Source organism: Columba livia, chromosome 8, assembly GCF_036013475.1.
Source record: "Columba livia isolate bColLiv1 breed racing homer chromosome 8, bColLiv1.pat.W.v2, whole genome shotgun sequence".
Lineage (NCBI taxonomy): Eukaryota > Metazoa > Chordata > Aves > Columbiformes > Columbidae > Columba > Columba livia.
This window is the reverse complement of record NC_088609.1, coordinates 6,228,331-6,247,382: the sequence shown is the minus strand read 5'-3', so window position 1 is coordinate 6,247,382 and position 19,052 is coordinate 6,228,331. Positions and strand designations below refer to the sequence as shown.

At 50.0% G+C, this 19,052-nt stretch overlaps 2 protein-coding genes across 16 annotated transcripts in view; one reads left to right on the top strand and one right to left on the bottom strand.

Moving 5' to 3' along the window:
* The window catches only part of LOC102096963 (uncharacterized), a 70,413-nt gene that overhangs the window by 23,950 nt on the left and 27,411 nt on the right, over positions 1–19,052 (bottom strand). For 5 of the 15 annotated variants that reach the window (XR_010474044.1, XR_010474045.1, XR_010474046.1 and 2 more), the window contains exons 5-14: positions 18,191–18,304; positions 17,604–17,727; positions 17,105–17,212; positions 14,966–15,561; positions 14,023–14,415; positions 13,722–13,921; positions 9,569–9,741; positions 8,516–8,888; positions 6,823–6,946; positions 1,733–5,288 (exon numbers count right to left, since the gene is read on the bottom strand). Coding sequence is in view for 9 of the 15 variants with exons in the window: in XM_065070857.1 (XP_064926929.1) it covers positions 560–581; positions 752–787 (58 nt within the window). In the remaining 6 variants the exon portion in view is untranslated. Of the gene's footprint in view, positions 1–559; positions 582–751; positions 807–1,732; positions 5,289–6,822; positions 6,947–8,515; positions 8,889–9,568; positions 9,742–13,721; positions 13,922–14,022; positions 14,416–14,965; positions 15,562–17,104; positions 17,213–17,603; positions 17,728–18,190; positions 18,305–19,052 lie in introns of those variants that run through there. The other 10 variants (XM_065070860.1, XM_065070862.1, XM_065070863.1 and 7 more) reach the window with 8 other exon arrangements.
* Positions 4,092–19,052, top strand: part of TNR (tenascin R) — a 34,850-nt gene continuing 19,889 nt past the window's right edge. The window contains exons 1-7 of the mRNA XM_065070807.1: positions 4,092–4,587; positions 7,227–7,703; positions 8,534–8,797; positions 9,589–9,704; positions 12,127–12,277; positions 14,989–15,258; positions 17,283–17,468. Coding sequence (XP_064926879.1) covers positions 4,092–4,587; positions 7,227–7,703; positions 8,534–8,797; positions 9,589–9,704; positions 12,127–12,277; positions 14,989–15,258; positions 17,283–17,468 — 1,960 coding nt within the window. The remainder of the gene's footprint in view (positions 4,588–7,226; positions 7,704–8,533; positions 8,798–9,588; positions 9,705–12,126; positions 12,278–14,988; positions 15,259–17,282; positions 17,469–19,052) is intronic.

Below are 19,052 nucleotides of genomic sequence, written 5' to 3'. Positions count from 1 at the left end.
AAACCTTCCCACCATGGGTGTGAGTGGATGAGGATGTATCGTCCCAGCCTGGTGGAAAGCAAAGGAGAAGGCATTGCTATCAGATGCCAGGAAAGCACCGGGCTCAAAGCTGCTATCTCTGCCACAGCCAGGAAGGTTTTCCAAGGCCACCTCTGAGGACAGAGGGACTGAAGGCACCAGGAACACCACCAGCTTGGAGTTTTATGTGAACTTGGTGGCAATGAAGGGGAAAGAAAAAAAAAGGAAAGACTAAAATACACCCCAGATAAATTTGCCCTAATGCAACTAATTTTACATGTGAAGTGACAATAGAAATTTGCTTCTTTTTCTTCATACAGGGAGAAGGAAAAAATATATAGTCCTGGCTCCATTTCCTCAGTGGTTTCTAATGGTTCTGTCGCTGCCCATGGGCAGTGTTAGCTGGGCTGGGAAGCACCAGGAGGGCAGGACGATGAGGAACCCAAAGCAGGAACGTGAATACAACTTCTTTTCCCTGGTAGACAAGCCTTGAGCTGTCAGGCCCTGCATGCAGCCAAATCCCTGTGTTAACCCATCCTACCTGAGCTCCTGGCGATGAGCTCCTTAGGGAAAAAGCAAATCATGGACCGGAGGAGCAGGAGACAAAGCAGGACCAGATAGAGAAGGGAAATGACAGACCTTGTAAATGCATCCACAAATCTGGCAGGGCTTCAAAGCTGTCAGGCCAAGCCTCCAGGAAGAAGTCAGGGATTAATAGGGATTTATGACTCACATGGTCTGCTGTGGGTTGGAGGACACCAAGGAACATCCTCCTGCTCTGCAGGACCCTGTGGATTAAGCCCAGTTTGAGCTGGAGACAGCCTGAACCATTCCACAGCAAAGAGATGGCTTTAAGCCTGACCCAGCACCCAATTGATGCTGGAATAATTTTTTTTTTTCCTGCCATGATCCTGTTCATAATAATAATAAAAAGGAGAAAGCTCTCCTAGCATCATGCCACGGGGTTGCCACCACTCCTGCAGCATCAGCCTCTGCCCAAGGCCACTACATTGAGCAGAACTGGAGTGGGATGCTGTTATTTGATGCTCAGAAACGAGAGCAGGGCAGCATCCCACCAGCATCTGCTGTGATTAATATACCGTTAAAGAGATTCAGATCAACGAGCCTGGCGGTTTCTAGTGGGAAATGAATGGCTTTCGGTCTACGGGTTAGAGAGTCGTTAACTACCCAAACTGCTCACTGCCATTAGCAAGCAATCTCCACCGTGCATCTGCTCACCCCACTTTATCCACCGACCCATCTCCCGCTCCCTCGTCCCTGCATCCAGCTGGAACATCCCTCCTAAACAGGCTCTAGTGTCTCTGTTGAGCCAGGCTGGATCCAAGGAGCAGGGAGGGGGAGGATTTCAACTCTCCACGTCTAAGCCATGCCTGTAATCCTGCACGGAGGCTTGTTCCAAAGCTCTGGCCCAGCTCAGCGCAGCTGGCTCACAGCCACAATTACTTCCACTCCGAGCACACACAAAAAAGCTGAGCGAGAGGCCAGGGAGCAGGTAGTTAGCCTTAAACGCCAATGAGTCAATCAAAGGCAGCGAACACTAATTAGTCCCTGTGCCTCCCACTGCCACGACTGCCCCGTTACACAGGGACAAGAAGTCAGCCAGGGCCACCCAGGAGCTGCTGGAGAGCCCAGACAGCAGAGGAGGATTGGGAGGGGTCAATGTACAATAGTGCAGCCACAAATCACCACTTACAGAGCACTGATCCTGTCCAGCTCTACTCTCTCCCCTTGTCATTTCCAGTGCCCGCCTCCTTTCTGTCTTCTGCAAGCGTGGCCAAATCCACCACAGGAGCCAAGGGGAAGGAGGAGGCAACCCCACCATGGAGTTATTTCCATTTTTCTCGCTTTTCCTAAAACCAGGGGAAAAAAAGAGAAAGCCTATCAAAGGAGCCCCAGGTGCCTGCTCACAAGAAGAAGGCATTAAGCAGGGAGCCGAGGAGAAAAGTACAGCAGAAACATTGCAGTAAGATGGGATAACAACGCTGTGAATGCTGCGAGGTGGCTGAATAGTGATATTTTCTGGAGGAGCACTGTATTGTAGGAGAGACACCAGCAAACAAATATTTTCATCCAGCAGCAGGGGAAGGTGGGAGGCACGGCTGTTCCCCGGGGAGCTGGAGAGGAGGTCCAGAGCAGGAGAGTCATTAGAAGTAAGGGAGGGTGATTGCTCAAGATTATGGCACTGCCAGGTACCGGTGAAGTCAGATGCAGTGAGCAGCTCCAAACATGGCTCAGCTGTGAATCACAGCAGAGCATTGTGCTGCTATCCTCTCCCGCTCTCCAAAAAAAACCCCAAAACCAAACTACTGGAGTATCACACCCACCCTGCCAAGCCAACTCCCATGGCTTGGAGAAGACCCCACACAAGTAGGTTCAAAACACCCACCAAAAGCCATCAGAACATCGTCCCCACTGCTCTGCACCTCCTGGTCACCATGGCCAGCATGCCTGAGTGTGGACCAGTTGTGAAACCCCAAGTCCAGACCCTATGGGGTCTGCAATAAATGCAACTTGGGAGATTCGGCTCTAAGTAGCTTGTTGGAAATGCGCAACCTGCCACTCTTTTGCACCTCCATTTCCCAGCTACAGGAACTGGTATGAGAGCTACTGCAACAGGGAGCTGAGTCAGACCAGGTTGATGTCCCATCTCCTTTTGCCACCAAATGTTCCCGAAGAAGGAGCACATAGTTTGGGTAAAGTTTCTGGTGATGCAGCAAGAAGGTACTTAGTTCTTTACATCTTTTTACCAGCACCATACAGAGCTTGTTGTCCAGATTAGTGTTCCTGGTGCAGAAGGAACCACAAGGCACATCTCCAGCATTCATCAGTCCAAGTCCTACAAACCCAACACAGGTAGGGAGCCACAAACACGGTGATTTTCCCTTCTAAAATGCTGTGAGAAATTCAATTAGACTTTTTGAAATACTAGCTGGCAATATTTCATTATAAATAATGATATTTCATTACCTGTCCCAACACCAAAGCAGTGCCAGGGCTCAGCTGAGAGCCTTTGGCCACAGCACAACATGCCTGCCTGAGGAACCCCGCTCCAGCGATGCCACTTGGACTGCACATAAACTACCTCCTGAAAAGAAAACTCAAGGAAAGTCATATCTTTGAGGGCAATGACACTGCAGACACAGCCTCACTGCCCGTTAGTGATATCCTCTGACTGATGTGGCAGTGATTCCTCATGGCAAAACAGCTGGCATTAAGTATTGGTAAGCACACACCAGTCCTGACAAGAGTAATGGCAGTGAATCCATCCCCAGAGCAAGTGGGCTGATACAGGTGATTTTAGGCTGGAGATAAATGTGGTCCTCAGATGCTGGATTACCACCTGGAGCTTACAGTCAATCCTGAAATGAGAACTTGTGTTGTTCCAAAACAAGGAAACGTTAACCTGTAATCCAGAGCACGGGCAGGGGTGAACTCACTGTAATGGGAGGGATTTGTCTGCTTGGAGCATCAACCTGAACAAGCCAGTACCTGTGTGGCGTAATTTAACAGTATTTAACGTCGTGGCTGCCATTCCTTTAGCTACTGCAGGAAGCCTAGCAACCCTGGGCACAGCTCCTGGGGCACCAGAGACAACTGAGGGAGAGCACATGGGTGCGTTGTCGTCACCCATGTGTTAACCCTTTGGACCGTACATGTCATACTGAAAGTAGATCTCATACCAGGCGTTTCTCCTGAAAACACATGTATTTGGTGCTTTGTTAGCACCAGATTAACCATTCCTTTAAAAAAATAATAATAATAGCAACAAATATCTGCCTTTGTCACTGTTCAAGGGCTATGGCAGGGTGTTCCCAGCAGCCATGGGCTCTGCTTGGGACTGATTTAGGCTTCACCAAAGCCATGAGGACTGTGTGTAGGTCAAGTCAGCCTCACATCTCTTCGCATGACTTTGCCCAGCAGGACTTGCCTCTCCGAGTTGAGCACAGTTTCAGGGCTAACACCAACCATGCTCTTTTCCTTCTGTGTCCCCAGGTCCTCCCTGCGCTTGGCTGACCAGCACTGGCTTAGAAGGCGCTTCCCTCTCCCAAAAAATGGGGACTGACAGTGAAAACCCTGTCCTGAGGAATGTGCTCATCAGCTTCAACTTGCTTTTGCTGGGTGCCGTCCTCAAGCCTTTTGAGTGCCGGCTGGAGGTGACAACGGAGCCAGCCGAGAGGCCGGTGGTGGACGAGGAGGGTGGCCTTGCCAACTGCAGCCCACCCATCAAAGAGCAGCCCATGGTCTTCCACCACATCTACAACATCAACATCCCCCTGGACAGCTGCTGCTCATCTATGTTCAAGTCTTCAGCCGAGGAGGTGAGTTCAGAAGACGACCGGCTGGCTGAGTACGCGGAGCAGACCTCTGACAGCGAGAGCCAGGTCACCTTCACCCACAGGATAAACTTGCCTAAGCACGCCTGCAAGTGCTCCACCTCCCTCCCGTCCCTGCAGGAGCTGCTGAGCAGGATTGAGATGCTGGAGAGGGAGGTTTCCATGCTCCGGGACCAATGCAACTCCAATTGCTGCCAAGAAAATGCAGCCACAGGTAGTAATGCCATCCTGTTAGCTCTCACTGGGGACTCAGGGCTCAAACAAAAGGCAGGAGAAATAAATACAAAACCAGTGATGTCACTCAGAGGAAAAGAGGAAAACCTCTGCTCACCCATGGTGTGGCTTTGGCTTTAAGGAAAAGTCTGGCTTAGGTTCTCCAAGACAGACAAACCCCTGGGAGGGATTTGGTCACTTGACCCCCCACCATGCCCTGCTCACTGCACAAACCCCATAATGGCCAGAGCAAAAGCCCTGTGACAGATAAAATAATGGTTGGTAAGGGGTGAGCAGGGTGATATCCCAACCCTGGACACCATGGCAGTGCTGTTAGAGATCTGCCACCATGCATGGGACAGGGAGGAGATATGTAGCTGCTGCTCTTTTGAGCTGTCCCTGGGCTGAAGGCATCACCGTGGGAGCCAGCAATAAACCCCTTCATCTTCTCTGTAGGAAGAGTGAATGTGTATGACAAGCTGAGTAAAAAAAAAAAAAAAAATAGAAAAAATAGAAAATACAGGGAATAATTTCTGTTGCCATGACAGATGCAAACAAAACCTATAACAAAGACATGAAGCCATCAACAGGGTATTTCATCTGAATAACCATACGTACAGTTTGTGAAGCTCTCTGACATCCCCCATTAGTGTCACCCCGTCAAAGATGGCCCCTCATTTCACTGCGGCCATTGCTCAGAGCCTGGGAAGCAGCACATGGTTGAAATGAGATGGGTTTGGGCTAGAGGCTGCATTTCAACAACACAGGAGCTAGCACATGGATGGTTTTCCTTACGTCTCAGGCAGGCTGGTAAGGGACTGTCCCAAAGGACATCCATCCTGGCTCAGGGCTCCTCATGGGAAAAAGCCACCAAGCAAGGAGAGCCATGGAGAAAACTGCCTTCAGGACAAGAACAACAGCAGGGAGGAAGGAAAATTAAAAGCAACCCCATTCCCCCACCAATGCCCACTGTTTGCTTTTTTTTAGGTTTTGCAGCTACTAGTGTGATTTTTCCAGTGGCAGCCCAACTCCTCTGTGTTAGGGATGGATTAAAAAGAAATGGGAGTGACCCACACCCAGGTCAACACAGTTGGACCAAGGGTGTGTGGGTTGGGGAGGGACAAACTGGGAGGCCACACACAGTGAGGTGGCTCGGGCTGACATCTCCCGTGCAGCTGGGGAAACTCAGCACATCACCATCCATGGGCTCAGCCTGTATCCCCTTCCCCTATGTGATAGTCATCAGCTGTGCTAAAAATCAGACAAAACAGAAAACACCCACACGTGCCACTGGTGTTTGCAAAGCAAGGGAATCACATAGGAAACACAATGGGAAAAACCTGTTTTAAAGGAATTAATTTGAAACTCTGATGGGCCTTCTTGGGTTACTTGCAACACATTCAGATGGTCCCATTAAACATGAATTGCTTGGTGGAGCCTCCGCTCCAATCGCAGATGCATGCTGAGCTAAAACTGGAGTAATTTCAGTTCTTTTTAGCAGAGTTGCATTCAATTCAGTGCACCACAAAGATCAGGATCCCTACCCCACTGCCCCAGGCATCTCCCCAAGGAAAGCTGCTCTCTTCCAGAACACTTGCAAGCATCCTCTCTCCTCTTTTGATAACTTACATAGAGGCTGAGATTTGAAGAGAACCTGATCACCATTCCCAGTATTTGCAGTTTAGATGGGAAACATCCTGCCTGGTAACCCAAAGGGCTCTGTCTAGCACAGCATATAACTGAATCCCTTTTACCTGAACATCTGCTGGGTAGCTCAGCTAGAATGGAAAATTTAGCTGGGGGACAAGAAGTCCTGCAGCTTGGGGTCTTTGTGGTGCAGAGGTTCCCTAAGAGTTGGAGGAAGCACAGAAAGTGTTTCTGTTCTTCTTCAGTTCACAACCTTAAGGTGGAGCTGTGGGTCCATGTGGGGGGACAAGAGAAGGGAGCATTGGCAATGTCGGAGTGACTGAGGCCTTCATCCCTGTGCATTTCTCCTCACCCTAGAGTGTCTTGTGCAAGCCTGCCCAGCTAAAGGGGGTATATTAGTGGTGGTGGCCATGGTGGCCACATGCTTTCCCACAACCCCAGCATACCCAAACCTGTGATACTTTGTGCAAAGCAAACATCTCCATCTTAACCACCAGGACAGGCTCACCAGGACAGGGATGAAGATGATGTCTTTGGGTACATATCTGCTTCTTATAGGAGAGAGCGAGCAAGTAAAAAGGAATCTTACCTGTAAGAAGGAAGAGTGGGTGGAGAGGAGACAACAGGAGGCATGGCTGGTGCAGAGGGCTTGGCCAGGGAAGGCTTTTTCCCAGTAAAAGGTCTAGGGAGGTTCCCATCAACTGAGTGCTGATCTGAAGAAAAACCAAAGGGAGCACTTGCACCCCAACAAGGCTGATGGAACCCATAGCCATGGAGAAACTCCTGGGTAGCCCCCAAGCCCCACCATAAGCCCATATTACCAATTCTACCCCTAAAGCCACCAGCTCGTCAGAGCTGGGTGTCCTCACCCAGAGGGACGACCTTCCCCTACTTGCCCCATATCTTGTCCCCTTTCCCCACAGCCCATCAACGCTGACCTTTTTCCCACCTCCCACTGAGTGGGCTCTGACCCTGGGTCCCACCTCCTTGCAGGGCAGCTGGATTACACCCCACAGTGCAGCGGCCACGGGAACTTCAGCCTGGAGTCCTGCAGCTGTGTCTGCATGGAGGGCTGGGCAGGCAGCAACTGCTCCGAGCCCCGCTGCCCCCGGGGCTGCTCCAGCCGTGGCGTCTGCCTGGAGGGCCAGTGCATCTGCGACAACGACTATGGGGGTGAGGACTGCTCCCAGCTCCGCTGCCCCGCTGGCTGCGGCTCCCACGGGCTCTGCGTGGACGGGGAATGCATCTGTGAGGAGGGTTTCACCGGAGAGGACTGCTCCCAGCTGCGGTGTCCCCACGACTGCTCGGGGAAGGGACAGTGCATCAACGGCACGTGCGTCTGCCAGGAGGGCTACGCCGGGGAGGACTGCGGGTGGCTGCACTGCCCCAATGCCTGCAGCGGCCGTGGGCTCTGCCAGAATGGGCTCTGTGTCTGTGAGGACGGCTACGAAGGGCAGGACTGCTCAGCAGGTAGCGTGGGCACGTGTGGGGAGAGCCAGACCCTCATGTATGGGCCGGGGCTTTGAGGTGCCCAGAGGTCTATAGGAGCACCATGAAGGCTGGGAGAAAGCCATAGGTGGCATAGCACGTCACAGGGTGAAGGGGCTGGAGCACAAGTGTGATGGGAGCGGCTGAGGGGACCTGGGGGTTCAGCCTGGAGAACAGGAGCTGAGGGGAGACCTTCTGATCTCTGAACTGCCTGAAAGGAGCTTGGAACACGGAGGGTGTTGGTGTCTTCTCCCACATAATAAGCAATAGGATGAGAGGAAATTGCCTCAAGTTGCACCAGGGGAGGTTTAGATGGGATATGAGGAAAAATTTCTTCCTGGAAAAGGTTGCTCAGGGCAGCGGTGGAGTCACCATCCCTGGAGGGGTTTAAAAGATGTGCTCATGAGGTTCTCAGGGACATGGATCAGTGCCAGTGTTGGGTTAATGGTTAGACTCAATGATCTTGAGGGTCTCCTTCCAACCAAAATGACACTATGAATCTACATAGGACCTGCTCAGGCCCCGCAGTTTGACTGCCTTCCTGTTGTCCCTGTTACCAGAGTTTCCAAGGGCAAAAATTTGGGAGGTGAGCAAAAAGTCAGTGAGGTTCATCCCAACATTGGTGGTAAACCCATAGTGCAGCAGCAGCTGCAGTGAGGTTCTCCCGAGCCTTGCCTTGCTGTAGCAGTTAATACAACCACAGATAGCACATTACCCCCAGCCCAAAGCCCATGTCCATGTCACACAGCAGGCCCAAGCACCCTTCCCCACGTGCACCCTGATGCTCTCCTTACTTCTGCCATTTCCATCAGTGGCTCCTCCCGAAAACCTTCGAGTGACGGGGATCAGTGAGAGCTCCATTGAGCTGACATGGGACAGCCCCAGGGCAGCCACCGAGTACGTCGTCTCGTATCAGCCGGTGGGGCCAGGGGGCACCCAGCTCCAGCAGCGGGTGCCCGGGGACTGGAGCAGCATCACCATCACGGAGCTGGAGCCAGGAGTTGCCTACAACATCAGCATCTACGCGGTCATCAGCAATGTCTTGAGCATCCCTGTTACCTCCAAGGTGATGACCAGTAAGTATCCTACTGTACTTGTCACTCGGATGACAAGAGGTGATGCTCAGGCTGGCTCACATTTTCCATAAAAACCTTCTAGCAGCAGTGCCTTCAGAAAAAAAAAAGAAAAAAAAAGGGGGATATTTTTATCACCACATATGTATCCATATGGGAATATGGGAAAGGGGGAAATGTGTCCACCCACTGCAGAAAGACTCAGTCTGGATGTAAACCTGAAATGACTAAAAATCAAATATACTTTCCGTGTTTGACTGAAGCCCCCAAAATACAGCCAAAAATATTACACTTTTTCCTAATAGAAAATATTGCAATATATCGCAGAGGTCACAAGTTCTGCTCCCATTCCTGGATGGGTTCCCCATGATGAATCCCCATGATATGGATGATAGTGCAGCAGGAGGAGATGCTGCTGTGTATCAGGAGATACATGGTTCTGACTGGGACTGTGATGTACAGAGGAAAACAGGAGTACCCAGCTGTAGTGGCAACCTCCAGAAAGGATCCTCAGAAACTAAAGATACAGAGGACAGGGGGAAAACATAAACTACCCAGACAACCCTTTTGCAACCCTATCACTCAGTCTGTTTGCACAGTAATGCAGTGGGACACCTCGGTGTCCAGCAGCCCAGGTATTTCCCAGAGGAGGGACAAAGGAACTGTGCTAACAGCTACCAAAAGTCCCCCATTTTCATTGCCCAGATAACAAACCAGGCACAGGGAGTGGGGTGGGGACCGGCAGCAACCACACACCCATCCCGCTCTGCTCACCGCTCCCTGCTCCCTTCCAGACCTCGCCACACCACAGGGGCTGAAGTTCAAGACCATCACGGAGACGACAGCGGAGGTGCAGTGGGAGCCTTTCTCCTTCCCCTTTGACGGCTGGGAGATCAGCTTCATCCCCAAGGTATCACATTTGGCCTCACAGGGTACAGCCGGTGACCCTAAAAACATCAAGCGAGCAGATCCTAAATTAGCTTCCAATTAAAGCCCCTGCGTGCTTCACATCAGACAACCCCAAACACTTCAACCCCCAATAGCCCCCAATAAAAGCAAGAGACAAGCATATAAATAAATAAACCTTTCAGCCTCACCAGCCTCTTGCTGTCACCCCCTCTACTTTTCCTTTCCATCTCCCTTGCCGTGACCCTTCCTTCTCCTCCTCTTCCTCACCCCTGCTCTCTGCACACTAAGCTACCACGGATCAAACCAAGGAGCTGCCGGCTGTCATGCAACCACCTTCAGCATCCCCGAGTCACATGCACAGCTAATTCCTGCCATGGAGTTTTAATCGCAGTGATGAACAGGTAGAAACTGTGCCAGAAAAGATGAAAGGATGAAAATGTTGCCCTAAATATCACGTATTTCCTATGCACAGTAACAAAAATTGTACATCAAGTATTTCATCTATATTCATAATTTCTACACCATTTAGCCATAAGTACAGCTTCAATTGTATATGGAGCCTCTTTACAAGAGCATTCAAGCCCCAGCAGTAAAAGAAATGCTGATTAAGAGCTCAATTATGATGTTTTCACTTGTACAAAAACCCTCATTGGAGTCAAAGGCAGCTCTGGGCAGCAGAGAACTGCAGAATTTAGCCCCAAAGTTTTAAATGCTATTAACTGTAAAGTATCATTATACAGCATGAAAGCAAGAGCCCAGTTGCTTTAGATAACTCATTCTCTCATTTCCAAAAAGGCCGGAAGGATCTGGGTGCAATTTGGGGTACATCCACACTCCAATTGTGTCGGAAGTCAAAATTCAGGTACTGCAGATATAAACCTGAGGGTAATTTTCATTCACCATTGGGATAAAAACTGAAATTATAAGGCAACGTCAGGGAAGAGCTTTTGGCAGAAAGAAAAAGAAAAAAAAAATAAAAACAAACAGTGATCTTTGAAACATTTCACTGATACTCGGGAATTAAGCTCAACAGCATCCCCTGAAGCAGACAAATGGGGATATATCCATTTTAGGGTGAGGAATTGCTGGGATAGAAACTAACTTCTCCCTGCATGGTCATCAATGATAGATTTTTATCAAGTCAGCCCCAAAATACAAACCATTGGTCTTCCTTTCCACTGTTAAGCTTAAAACTTAAAGCCATAGGGAAACACTTCAGAATTTAAAGGAAGATAAAAGGTGCAAAAGGATGTCTGCTCCTGGATGCAGGTTTTCGGGGTGGAGTGGGGATGTAGTTCACAAGGCTTTGAAGTTCTCGCATCCATCACTCATGTGCACAGTCCTGTGCTGTAAAGGTGCAGTCATGTTCCTGTCTGTCCACTGCTGAAATTGGACTCAAGTCTCCATCACCAGCTTTTCCCCTAAAATAAGGCAGAGGGTGCTGTCTTCTTCACTGCGTGGAACCAATGCTCACTTAGGCAAACACCACACTCCAAATAAAAACAAAAAACTAGTCCCAGAGGCTAAAACCAACTGAGTTATAACAGCAGCATCACAAAAAAACCTCTACAAGCAAAGTCAAGCTCGCTCTGTCTTCCCGAAAGCTGGGCAAGAGGATGCTAATTTGGCTCTCAGCATCCCCACGAGGATGCTCGCACCATCCCGCAGAGTAATCCTCTTTCTGTGGTCTCTAGGATGCTCTTGCCCCCAAAAGCCAGGTCAGGTGGGGATTGTCCATCTGCTGCATACAATGAGAATTGGGGGTCGGGGAGCTGGGGGGAGATGAAGCAAAGACAGATTTAGAAAATTAGGAAAGGTAAGATGGCAATTCATGGCTAAAATGGAAGATTTCCTGTTTAATGAGAAAAAGAGATGAATATGAATTGAGAGCTATGTGCAAAGATTTGTTTAGCACGTTATTAGTGAAGGCAGCAGCAAGAAAAGATCCTTTGTCCAAACACTGTCAGGAAAGGTGACATTTGCAGTTGCTGAAAGACTTGGGGTTTTTCAGAGCAAAACTGCAAAGTATAATGAGTCTAATGAAGATTCTTTAAAAGGAGGGGATACCAAAATAAAGACCTTGTAATTTTATACCTCTCTATGAATAACAGAAGACTCCTGGCACTTGAATAGCAGGGAAAAGTTGTCCAGACCAGGCTTTGGTTTTATTATCTTTTCACTTCTGGAGAACAGGAAACACACAGATGGTAAAATATAGAAGCTGGGGTGGGGGAGAAGGGGAAAAAAAAGGATGGGGGAGGATTTCTCAGCCCAACAACGTGCCTGGGTGAGGATGTAACTTGGGGGTGCAGAGCTGGCTGTGGGAGGATGCAACATGAGGAGCACCTCCTCTCTGTGCATCAGTTCCCCCAAAACATCTCTTTTGTTGCTGTTTTTTAACACTTATTTTGGCTTCCTGGCAGAATAACGAGGGTGGCGTGATCGCCCAGCTCCCCAGCACCGTCACCACCTTCAACCAGACAGGGCTGAAGCCAGGGGAAGAGTACACCGTCACCGTGGTGGCCCTGAAGGAACAAGCCAGGAGCCCTCCCACCTCCGACAGCGTCTCAACCCGTGAGTGTGCCCACCCTGGGCTGGGTCCCCAGAATAAGGTCCCAGCAGCAAGAGCATCCTGGGACTGCATAGGCATGGATAAAACTAGCACCATCCAACTGCCCAAGCTACAGGTGCATCGCGGCAACAGCTTCTTCATGCGGTATTTTGTCCCTCTCCCTCCCGAACTACTGTGAGCACAGAAACTGTGGTGAGGTTAATGGGGTTGTGAGCAAAGGCTCAGGTCTGCTTTTATTATACAGCTGGATAAATTCCTCTTGTCTGCTAATCTCACATTTCAGAGGCTGGATTCCCCCAAGCAGCATCGCTATAAATATATTGCCTATTCGTATATAACAGATTAAAACTCCCACCTGCTTTTGTGCCACTGAATGCCCTCTGCTCCCACCAATTCAGGCAAACCAAGCCACAGGACAGGGAGCCAGAAGCAACAGCACGTCCCCACCTAACCGATTTATTCAGCCAGTCTCTGGTCCATCCCGTAGGCTAGAGAAAATTCAAATGGGTCTTCTCCTCACTGAAGGAGACGTGGCGATGAGCAGAGCTCACTGGGGAGAAGACACTCTCCGCGCCAGATCTCCTGCAGTCTGCTTGGCAGCCAGGCAGACGTCTACCTCCATCCAAGCTGTTGCAAACGGAAACAGCATTTAAATAGCTGCCGGAGGGCTATAACGAGGTGATGCTCTCACCAGGCTGCTAATTTGAGGCAATGGTGAGAGCAAAGGGAGGGTCGCTCCACCAGCAGCAGCTTGCTGCAGGTCTGAGTTTCCTTGGCTCAGCCTTCTCCTCCTGCTTTGCCTCCACACTCAGCTCGACGTGGCTTAACAGAGACATCTCCTGGTCAAGCCCAAATCTTCCTTTCCGTAGGAAGTCAGTAAAAAATAAAAAGAGAGGCTGGTACTTCGAATTCAGTGGCTGAGCTTTGCAGGAGAGCACGGTGGGCTCTCTGCTCCATGAAGATGTCTCCATGCTGGCGTGTTTGCCTTCCTCTGCAGCACCCCTGTAGCTTTGCCCCTATCATCCTCATTCTGCCTCAACACCTTGTGCTGAGATTGAACAACAAAGGCATGGTTTCATGCCGCACAGCTAAGCAGAACTTGTTGCTCCCCAGCATCATCTCAATGACCCGACAACATGAGGTAGTTGGGAGATTCAGGGTTTGGATAAGCATGAAGTGGTCCTGGCTAAGTTGGGTCCTGCTTTTCAGCCATCCTCCTTTCTCCAATGGTGTTTGGTCCTCAGACCTCACCCCACATCTTCTCTAATGCTCCTTAGTCCTTCCCATCCCTGCCCACACACATCTCCCCCAGGCCATCCCACCCTGGGGTGCAGCCTTCAGCACACCCTTATTGTATAGTGCCATTTTCTAATATATACAGTATATTAGATGCGTTTGCATGCAGCATAGCCTAAATTACAGGATGAGCATGTTTTTTTTCCCCACCTTGTGACCATGGAAGTGATAAAAGAGACTGCCCAGCAGGCTCCGTGCACCAACGCTGCCATGGCACAGCATCTGTCCATCCGTATGTCCATGCAGCAGTTAGGTCCTGTTGGACTCAAAGCATTCATCACCTGCTCTCAAGCCCATGATTTCCAGAGGCTGCATGCTGGGGGATGTGGAAGAGGGAAGAGCCCAACTCTCTGCAAAAGAAAGCAGAAATAACCAAAATAGTCTCCCAGTAGATCCCCTGTATGAATTGAGCTAAAACCTCTTAATCTAAGAGGGTTTAGTGGACACCCACCATAGTCCCACTCCCAGCTGGTTATGAAGACTTGCCAGAGCAGTTGCATGTTCTCCTCTCTCCTCAGTGCAAAGACATCAACAGCTTTATGAGCTGATCCCTCAGCTTAACAAGAAACAAGGAGCTGGCACTGATGCAGGAACATTTCTAGACATGTTCCTCAGTTCTGGATGCTTAGATCAGTCCTTGGTCCCACATTATTTATCACATTGTCAACACCTTTCAAAAGACATAATAATGTTGCTGATAAATTTTGCCAGTGACGAAAATGCTCAGAAAAGGGAAAACTGAGTGGAAGGAGATCATCAATAAAAGCAGTTTGCATGGCTTGAAGAGCTGGACATAGAGGAGAACTGTATGTTTTTCAATGCATCACGAAGTATGAGCAGCTATCTAGGAGCAAAGACAATGGACCACAGTTAGACATAGGAGGTTTTATCCTGTGAGATAGCACCTGAAAAAGCCAGGGAGGAATTAGGGCCAATAATCAGCCGGACAGAAGGGCGTGAGTTGCATTATAGCTGTAAGAGGCATCAATTGGAAAGCTGCTGTGTCCTGCTCTTGTCACAGAATCATAGAATCATTGAGGCTGGAAGAGACCCTCAAGATCATGGATTCCAACCATAACCTAACTCTAGCACTAAACCATGTCCCTAAGAACCTCATCTATACACCTTTTAAATTGTCTCCACAGCTCAGAAGAGACATCAGTGGAGAGGGTTCAGAAAAGAGTCAGGAGATGGGGACAAGGGACTGGGCACCCACCAGGACCAAAACCCCTGAGTACCCTGGGGTGGGGGTCATGTCTCTTGCCCACACAACCTCTCTGCCTCATCCTCAACTGCTAATTCAGGCCACTCTGACAGTCAGGTTGAAGCATCCCTGAAGTGTGGTGTCCGCAAAGCCCTTCTTCCCCATCCAACTCTCCCAGAATAACAGGCACCTGTTTATCCCCTTCCTCCTCAGTCATTGACGGCCCGACGCAGATCCTGGTGCGGGATGTCTCCGACACGGTGGCCTTCGTGGAGTGGACGCCGCCACGCGCCAGGGTGGACGCCATCCTGCTGAAGTACGGGCTGGCGGACGGGGAGGGGGGGAGGACCACGTTCCGCCTGCAGCCCCCCCTCAGCCAGTACTCCCTGCAGGCCCTGCGCCCCGGCGCCCGCTACCACCTCGCCGTCAGCGCCATCCGGGGTGCCAACGAGAGCCGGCCGGCCCTCGCCCAGTTCACCACAGGTAGCTAGCTGGCTTTGCTGGGAGAACCAGCATCAATTTTTAAGGCTCCAGCAAGCATGGGCAGATGGCTTGCTGCAAACAGCAGATGGGCTGTCCTGCAACCGACATGGGTTTTGTGTATCTGGAGCTGAATTGAGGTTTATGCATCCGGGATTTAGTGGCACCTGGTTCTCCCTTGGTATACGTGAGCTGGGGTTTAATCCAGTGTACTGGGTGGAAGTGGCGCAATGAAAACTTGATGATTAAGATGCAGGTCTGAATGAAGATGCCTGAATGCAGATGTCACGCATTCCCATCACCATCCTGGTGCAGAGCAAGGCAGAGAAAAAGATTCAGCTCAACCTGAAACATGTACCCTAAAGCCACCTTCCAGCCTCCCTCCCCTAGTGCCAACACAGAATCATAGAATCACAGAATAGTTTGGGTTAGAAGGGACCTCCAAAGCTCATCAGTCCATCCCCTGTCACGAGAAGGGACATCTTCACCCAGCTCAGGTTGCTCAGAGCCCCGTCCAGCCTCGCCTGGGATGTCTCCAGGGATGGGGCATCCACCACCTCTCTGGGCAACCTGGGCCAGGCTCTAACCACCCTCAGTGAAAAAATTTCTTCCTCATGTCTAACCTGAATCTCCCCTCCTTTAGCTTAAAACCATCAGCCCTTGTCCCAAGATCTGACTGTCTCAGTTACACTTCTGGTCAGTCCCTAAGCCTCTGGTGCAATGGGCCTCCATATGCCCCATACCCCACAGGGATGCTCATATGGTCCTCAGGGTACCCCAGGTGACCCCAGATGGCAGAAATCAGGCAGATGACTCAAAAACCCACACTTAGATGATAGTGCCCAAGTAAACCCCACGTTGACCAAGCCTTGCTGCAGCATCAAGGCTGAACCTGCTGCTGCCTGGGTGGGACACACATCCTCACCAGCTCCAATGCCCGTTCAGACCCACAGCTTAGCTTGAGCCCATGGCTAAAACTTTAAAGCCCAGCAGTTTACACCCTTAAAAACACTTGTAGATCAACGTGCAGTTCTCAAGAGCACCAGAACAACAAGCACAGGTCTGAATTCAAGGAGATGCTCACTCCTGTTCAGCATCAAGAGCTGAGGCAGATGTGTTGCCCGAGGAATCAGCAGCCAAGCAGCTGAGAGCAGCTCAGTCAGAAATGTGGTTATCTTATTTTATATCTTCTCTGGATACTCTAACCGGTCGGTAAAACTTTAATTAATGTTAAGCCTGCAGATAGCTAACAGGTTTAATTTACCGTGCCATAACGGAGGAGGTAGAGTGCATATTTCAGTGCTGGTTTATGGTATATAAATTACTTGTCATGTACATTACTGGTAGATACTAGACTGCTATTACAACAACTGCAGTGTGTGAATTGTCTGTGTATATATCTCTATAGATATATATTTCTTAAGAGATGCTCACACCGACTGATTTGCTGTGTTGGCCTTACTTGCTTTATTTCTAAAAGATGACATAAAATATTCCCCCCCACTAAACCTGGATCCATTAAGGAGCAGTAACTACCCCCCGTCTGCTGGCACCCAGCCCCTGCCCAGCACCAACCTGTCACACACCGGAGAGGTTTATCACGCAAATCAGAGCAGATTCGGTGCACAGCCTCAGCAGCACTAATAAACAAACCCTTTAGGTAACGTCTGAGCATGAATGTGCCTGTAAAGATGCTTGGGGTTCTCCTAAGAGAAGTTCAGGGCAATGCATGACTCCTACAGATAGCTTTTTCTCTTATGCACGCTGCCTCAGTTTCCCTTACTCCAATACAGGGGGAAAACACTTTTCTTTTTCAAATAACATGCAACTAGCTCCTGAAGATACTTACTGAGGGATGCTGTGAATGCCCCAGTGCTTGCATTGGTTTCATGGGTGGCATCTCTGGGTCACTTGAGCAGGAGTTGACAGCAGATGTCCCTTGCCACAGGGACACGCCCTGGGGAAGAGGGACCACAGATGGGACCTCACGGACATCACACCTGGCCTCTCTCCCTTGTGTCACGCAGAGATCGATGCCCCCAAGAACCTGCGGGTGGGCTCACGGACACCCGCCAGCCTCGAGCTGGCCTGGGACAACAGCGAGGCCGAGGCGCACAGCTACAGGGTGGTCTACAGCACCCTGGCCGGGGAGCACTACCACGAAGTCCTGGTGCCACGGGACACCGGTCCCACCACCCGGGCCACCCTTGCAGGTATGCGTGTACCCACATGCCCTTCCTCCCCCTCCTCCTCCTCTTCGCAAGCAATGGAGAGCGCAAATCAGCACTGATGCTTGGCTGCCCTCATGCTGGCACACATTTGAGGCTGTTTTGGGGTTTACTAGTTACCAAAGAGAAGGTTTTGCTTGGCATGAAGCTCATTGTCCCCTCTGTGGTTCTGGATTTGGGTGTTGTTTATCCATGAGCTGAGCGATGCACCTCTGGCAAGGGTCTGTATGGGTCCCAAACAGAGCTGGCAAGAAGCAAAGTGAGAAATGAGGAGGGGAAGGCTTTTTAAGCTGATCTAGAAGAAAATATTTCCTCCTCCTTTTTTTTCCTTGCTGGAAAAGAGCTGCAGCCACTGATGCCCTGTAGGCAGTGATGGGGCTCCAGGCTGCCTGAGTTTGTTGCCTTTTACCAATTTGGCAAAGGCAGACCTGAATCCAGGAATACTATTTTTGAGCAAGTCCCTCATGCAGTATGTTATTCAGGCCAGCACAGGGAGTGCCACTGGGGGCTGCAAACACCACCCACCTCCCCCTGCCACAAAAGTCCAAAATACCCTTTGCAGCATCACCACAAAGCACTGTGTGAGATCTGCTTTCCTTTGCTGTTTTGTTTTTCAACTACAACTACTTGCCTGCCAGATTGGTGGCTCCAGTGGCATTTTTTTGAGCAAAGACAAGACTCGCACATATACAAAAAAGACCACTCACTCAGCTTGAAGCTCTTCAGTATGGCAGGACACCAGTTTTTTCCACGTTGATTCTCCTTGCCCTCCTGGGACCACCCCAGCCTGAAGAGGGCTCAGGCACCTCTGCTGTATGGATCTATAGGAATAAGTTCAGTGGGAAAGTCAGATGTGAAGTTACAGGTACAGCAACACTGAGTCACAAGAAAGGCTGGAGGGCAGGAAAGCAGTTAGAGTAGTTAGTCTGAAAAAGTCTCTACCTGGCAGCACCAGGGCTGCCAGACTCAGGCAGGGCTACAAGAAACTCCCACAGAGCAAGCTCCAGAGATACAGAGGCTTAAACCAACAGCAGTGAGCAATTTTTATATATTGGCTCCATCATTATTTAAGTGCATTGCTTCTAGCTCCCAGGGTACTATGTAATAAACAAACAAATTAAAAACAACAATAGCAACAACACCACCACTAATCGTAGCAGAAAATAACTCAAAAAACATCCTGCTGGCAAAAGCCAGGATAGCCGTAGTGTGGATGGCACATGAGCCTCTCCCATAGCTCCATTAGGCACATAGTCTTCAAGGTCTTGTTGCATGTGATGCAGAACCCTGGGTGGGTTTCCAGCCACCCAGGACCTGCTGGCTTGCAAGGTGTAAATGCACCTGATGATTCCCTCAGCTACCCTCATCTGCCTGTAGGAAAAGCAGCAAGGAATAGCGCTGAGCAGAGCTTATCAAAGATTTAAGTTTCAAAATACAGTAAGCCTTGCCTGCCCCACATGTCTCACTTCAAAAATCAGCATTTGCACAGAAAGATCTGTAATTTTGCTCTACCCCAAAGAGCTGGGAGAGAAAAGGCACCATTTTATATGCTCCTGCTCATTTCTCCCT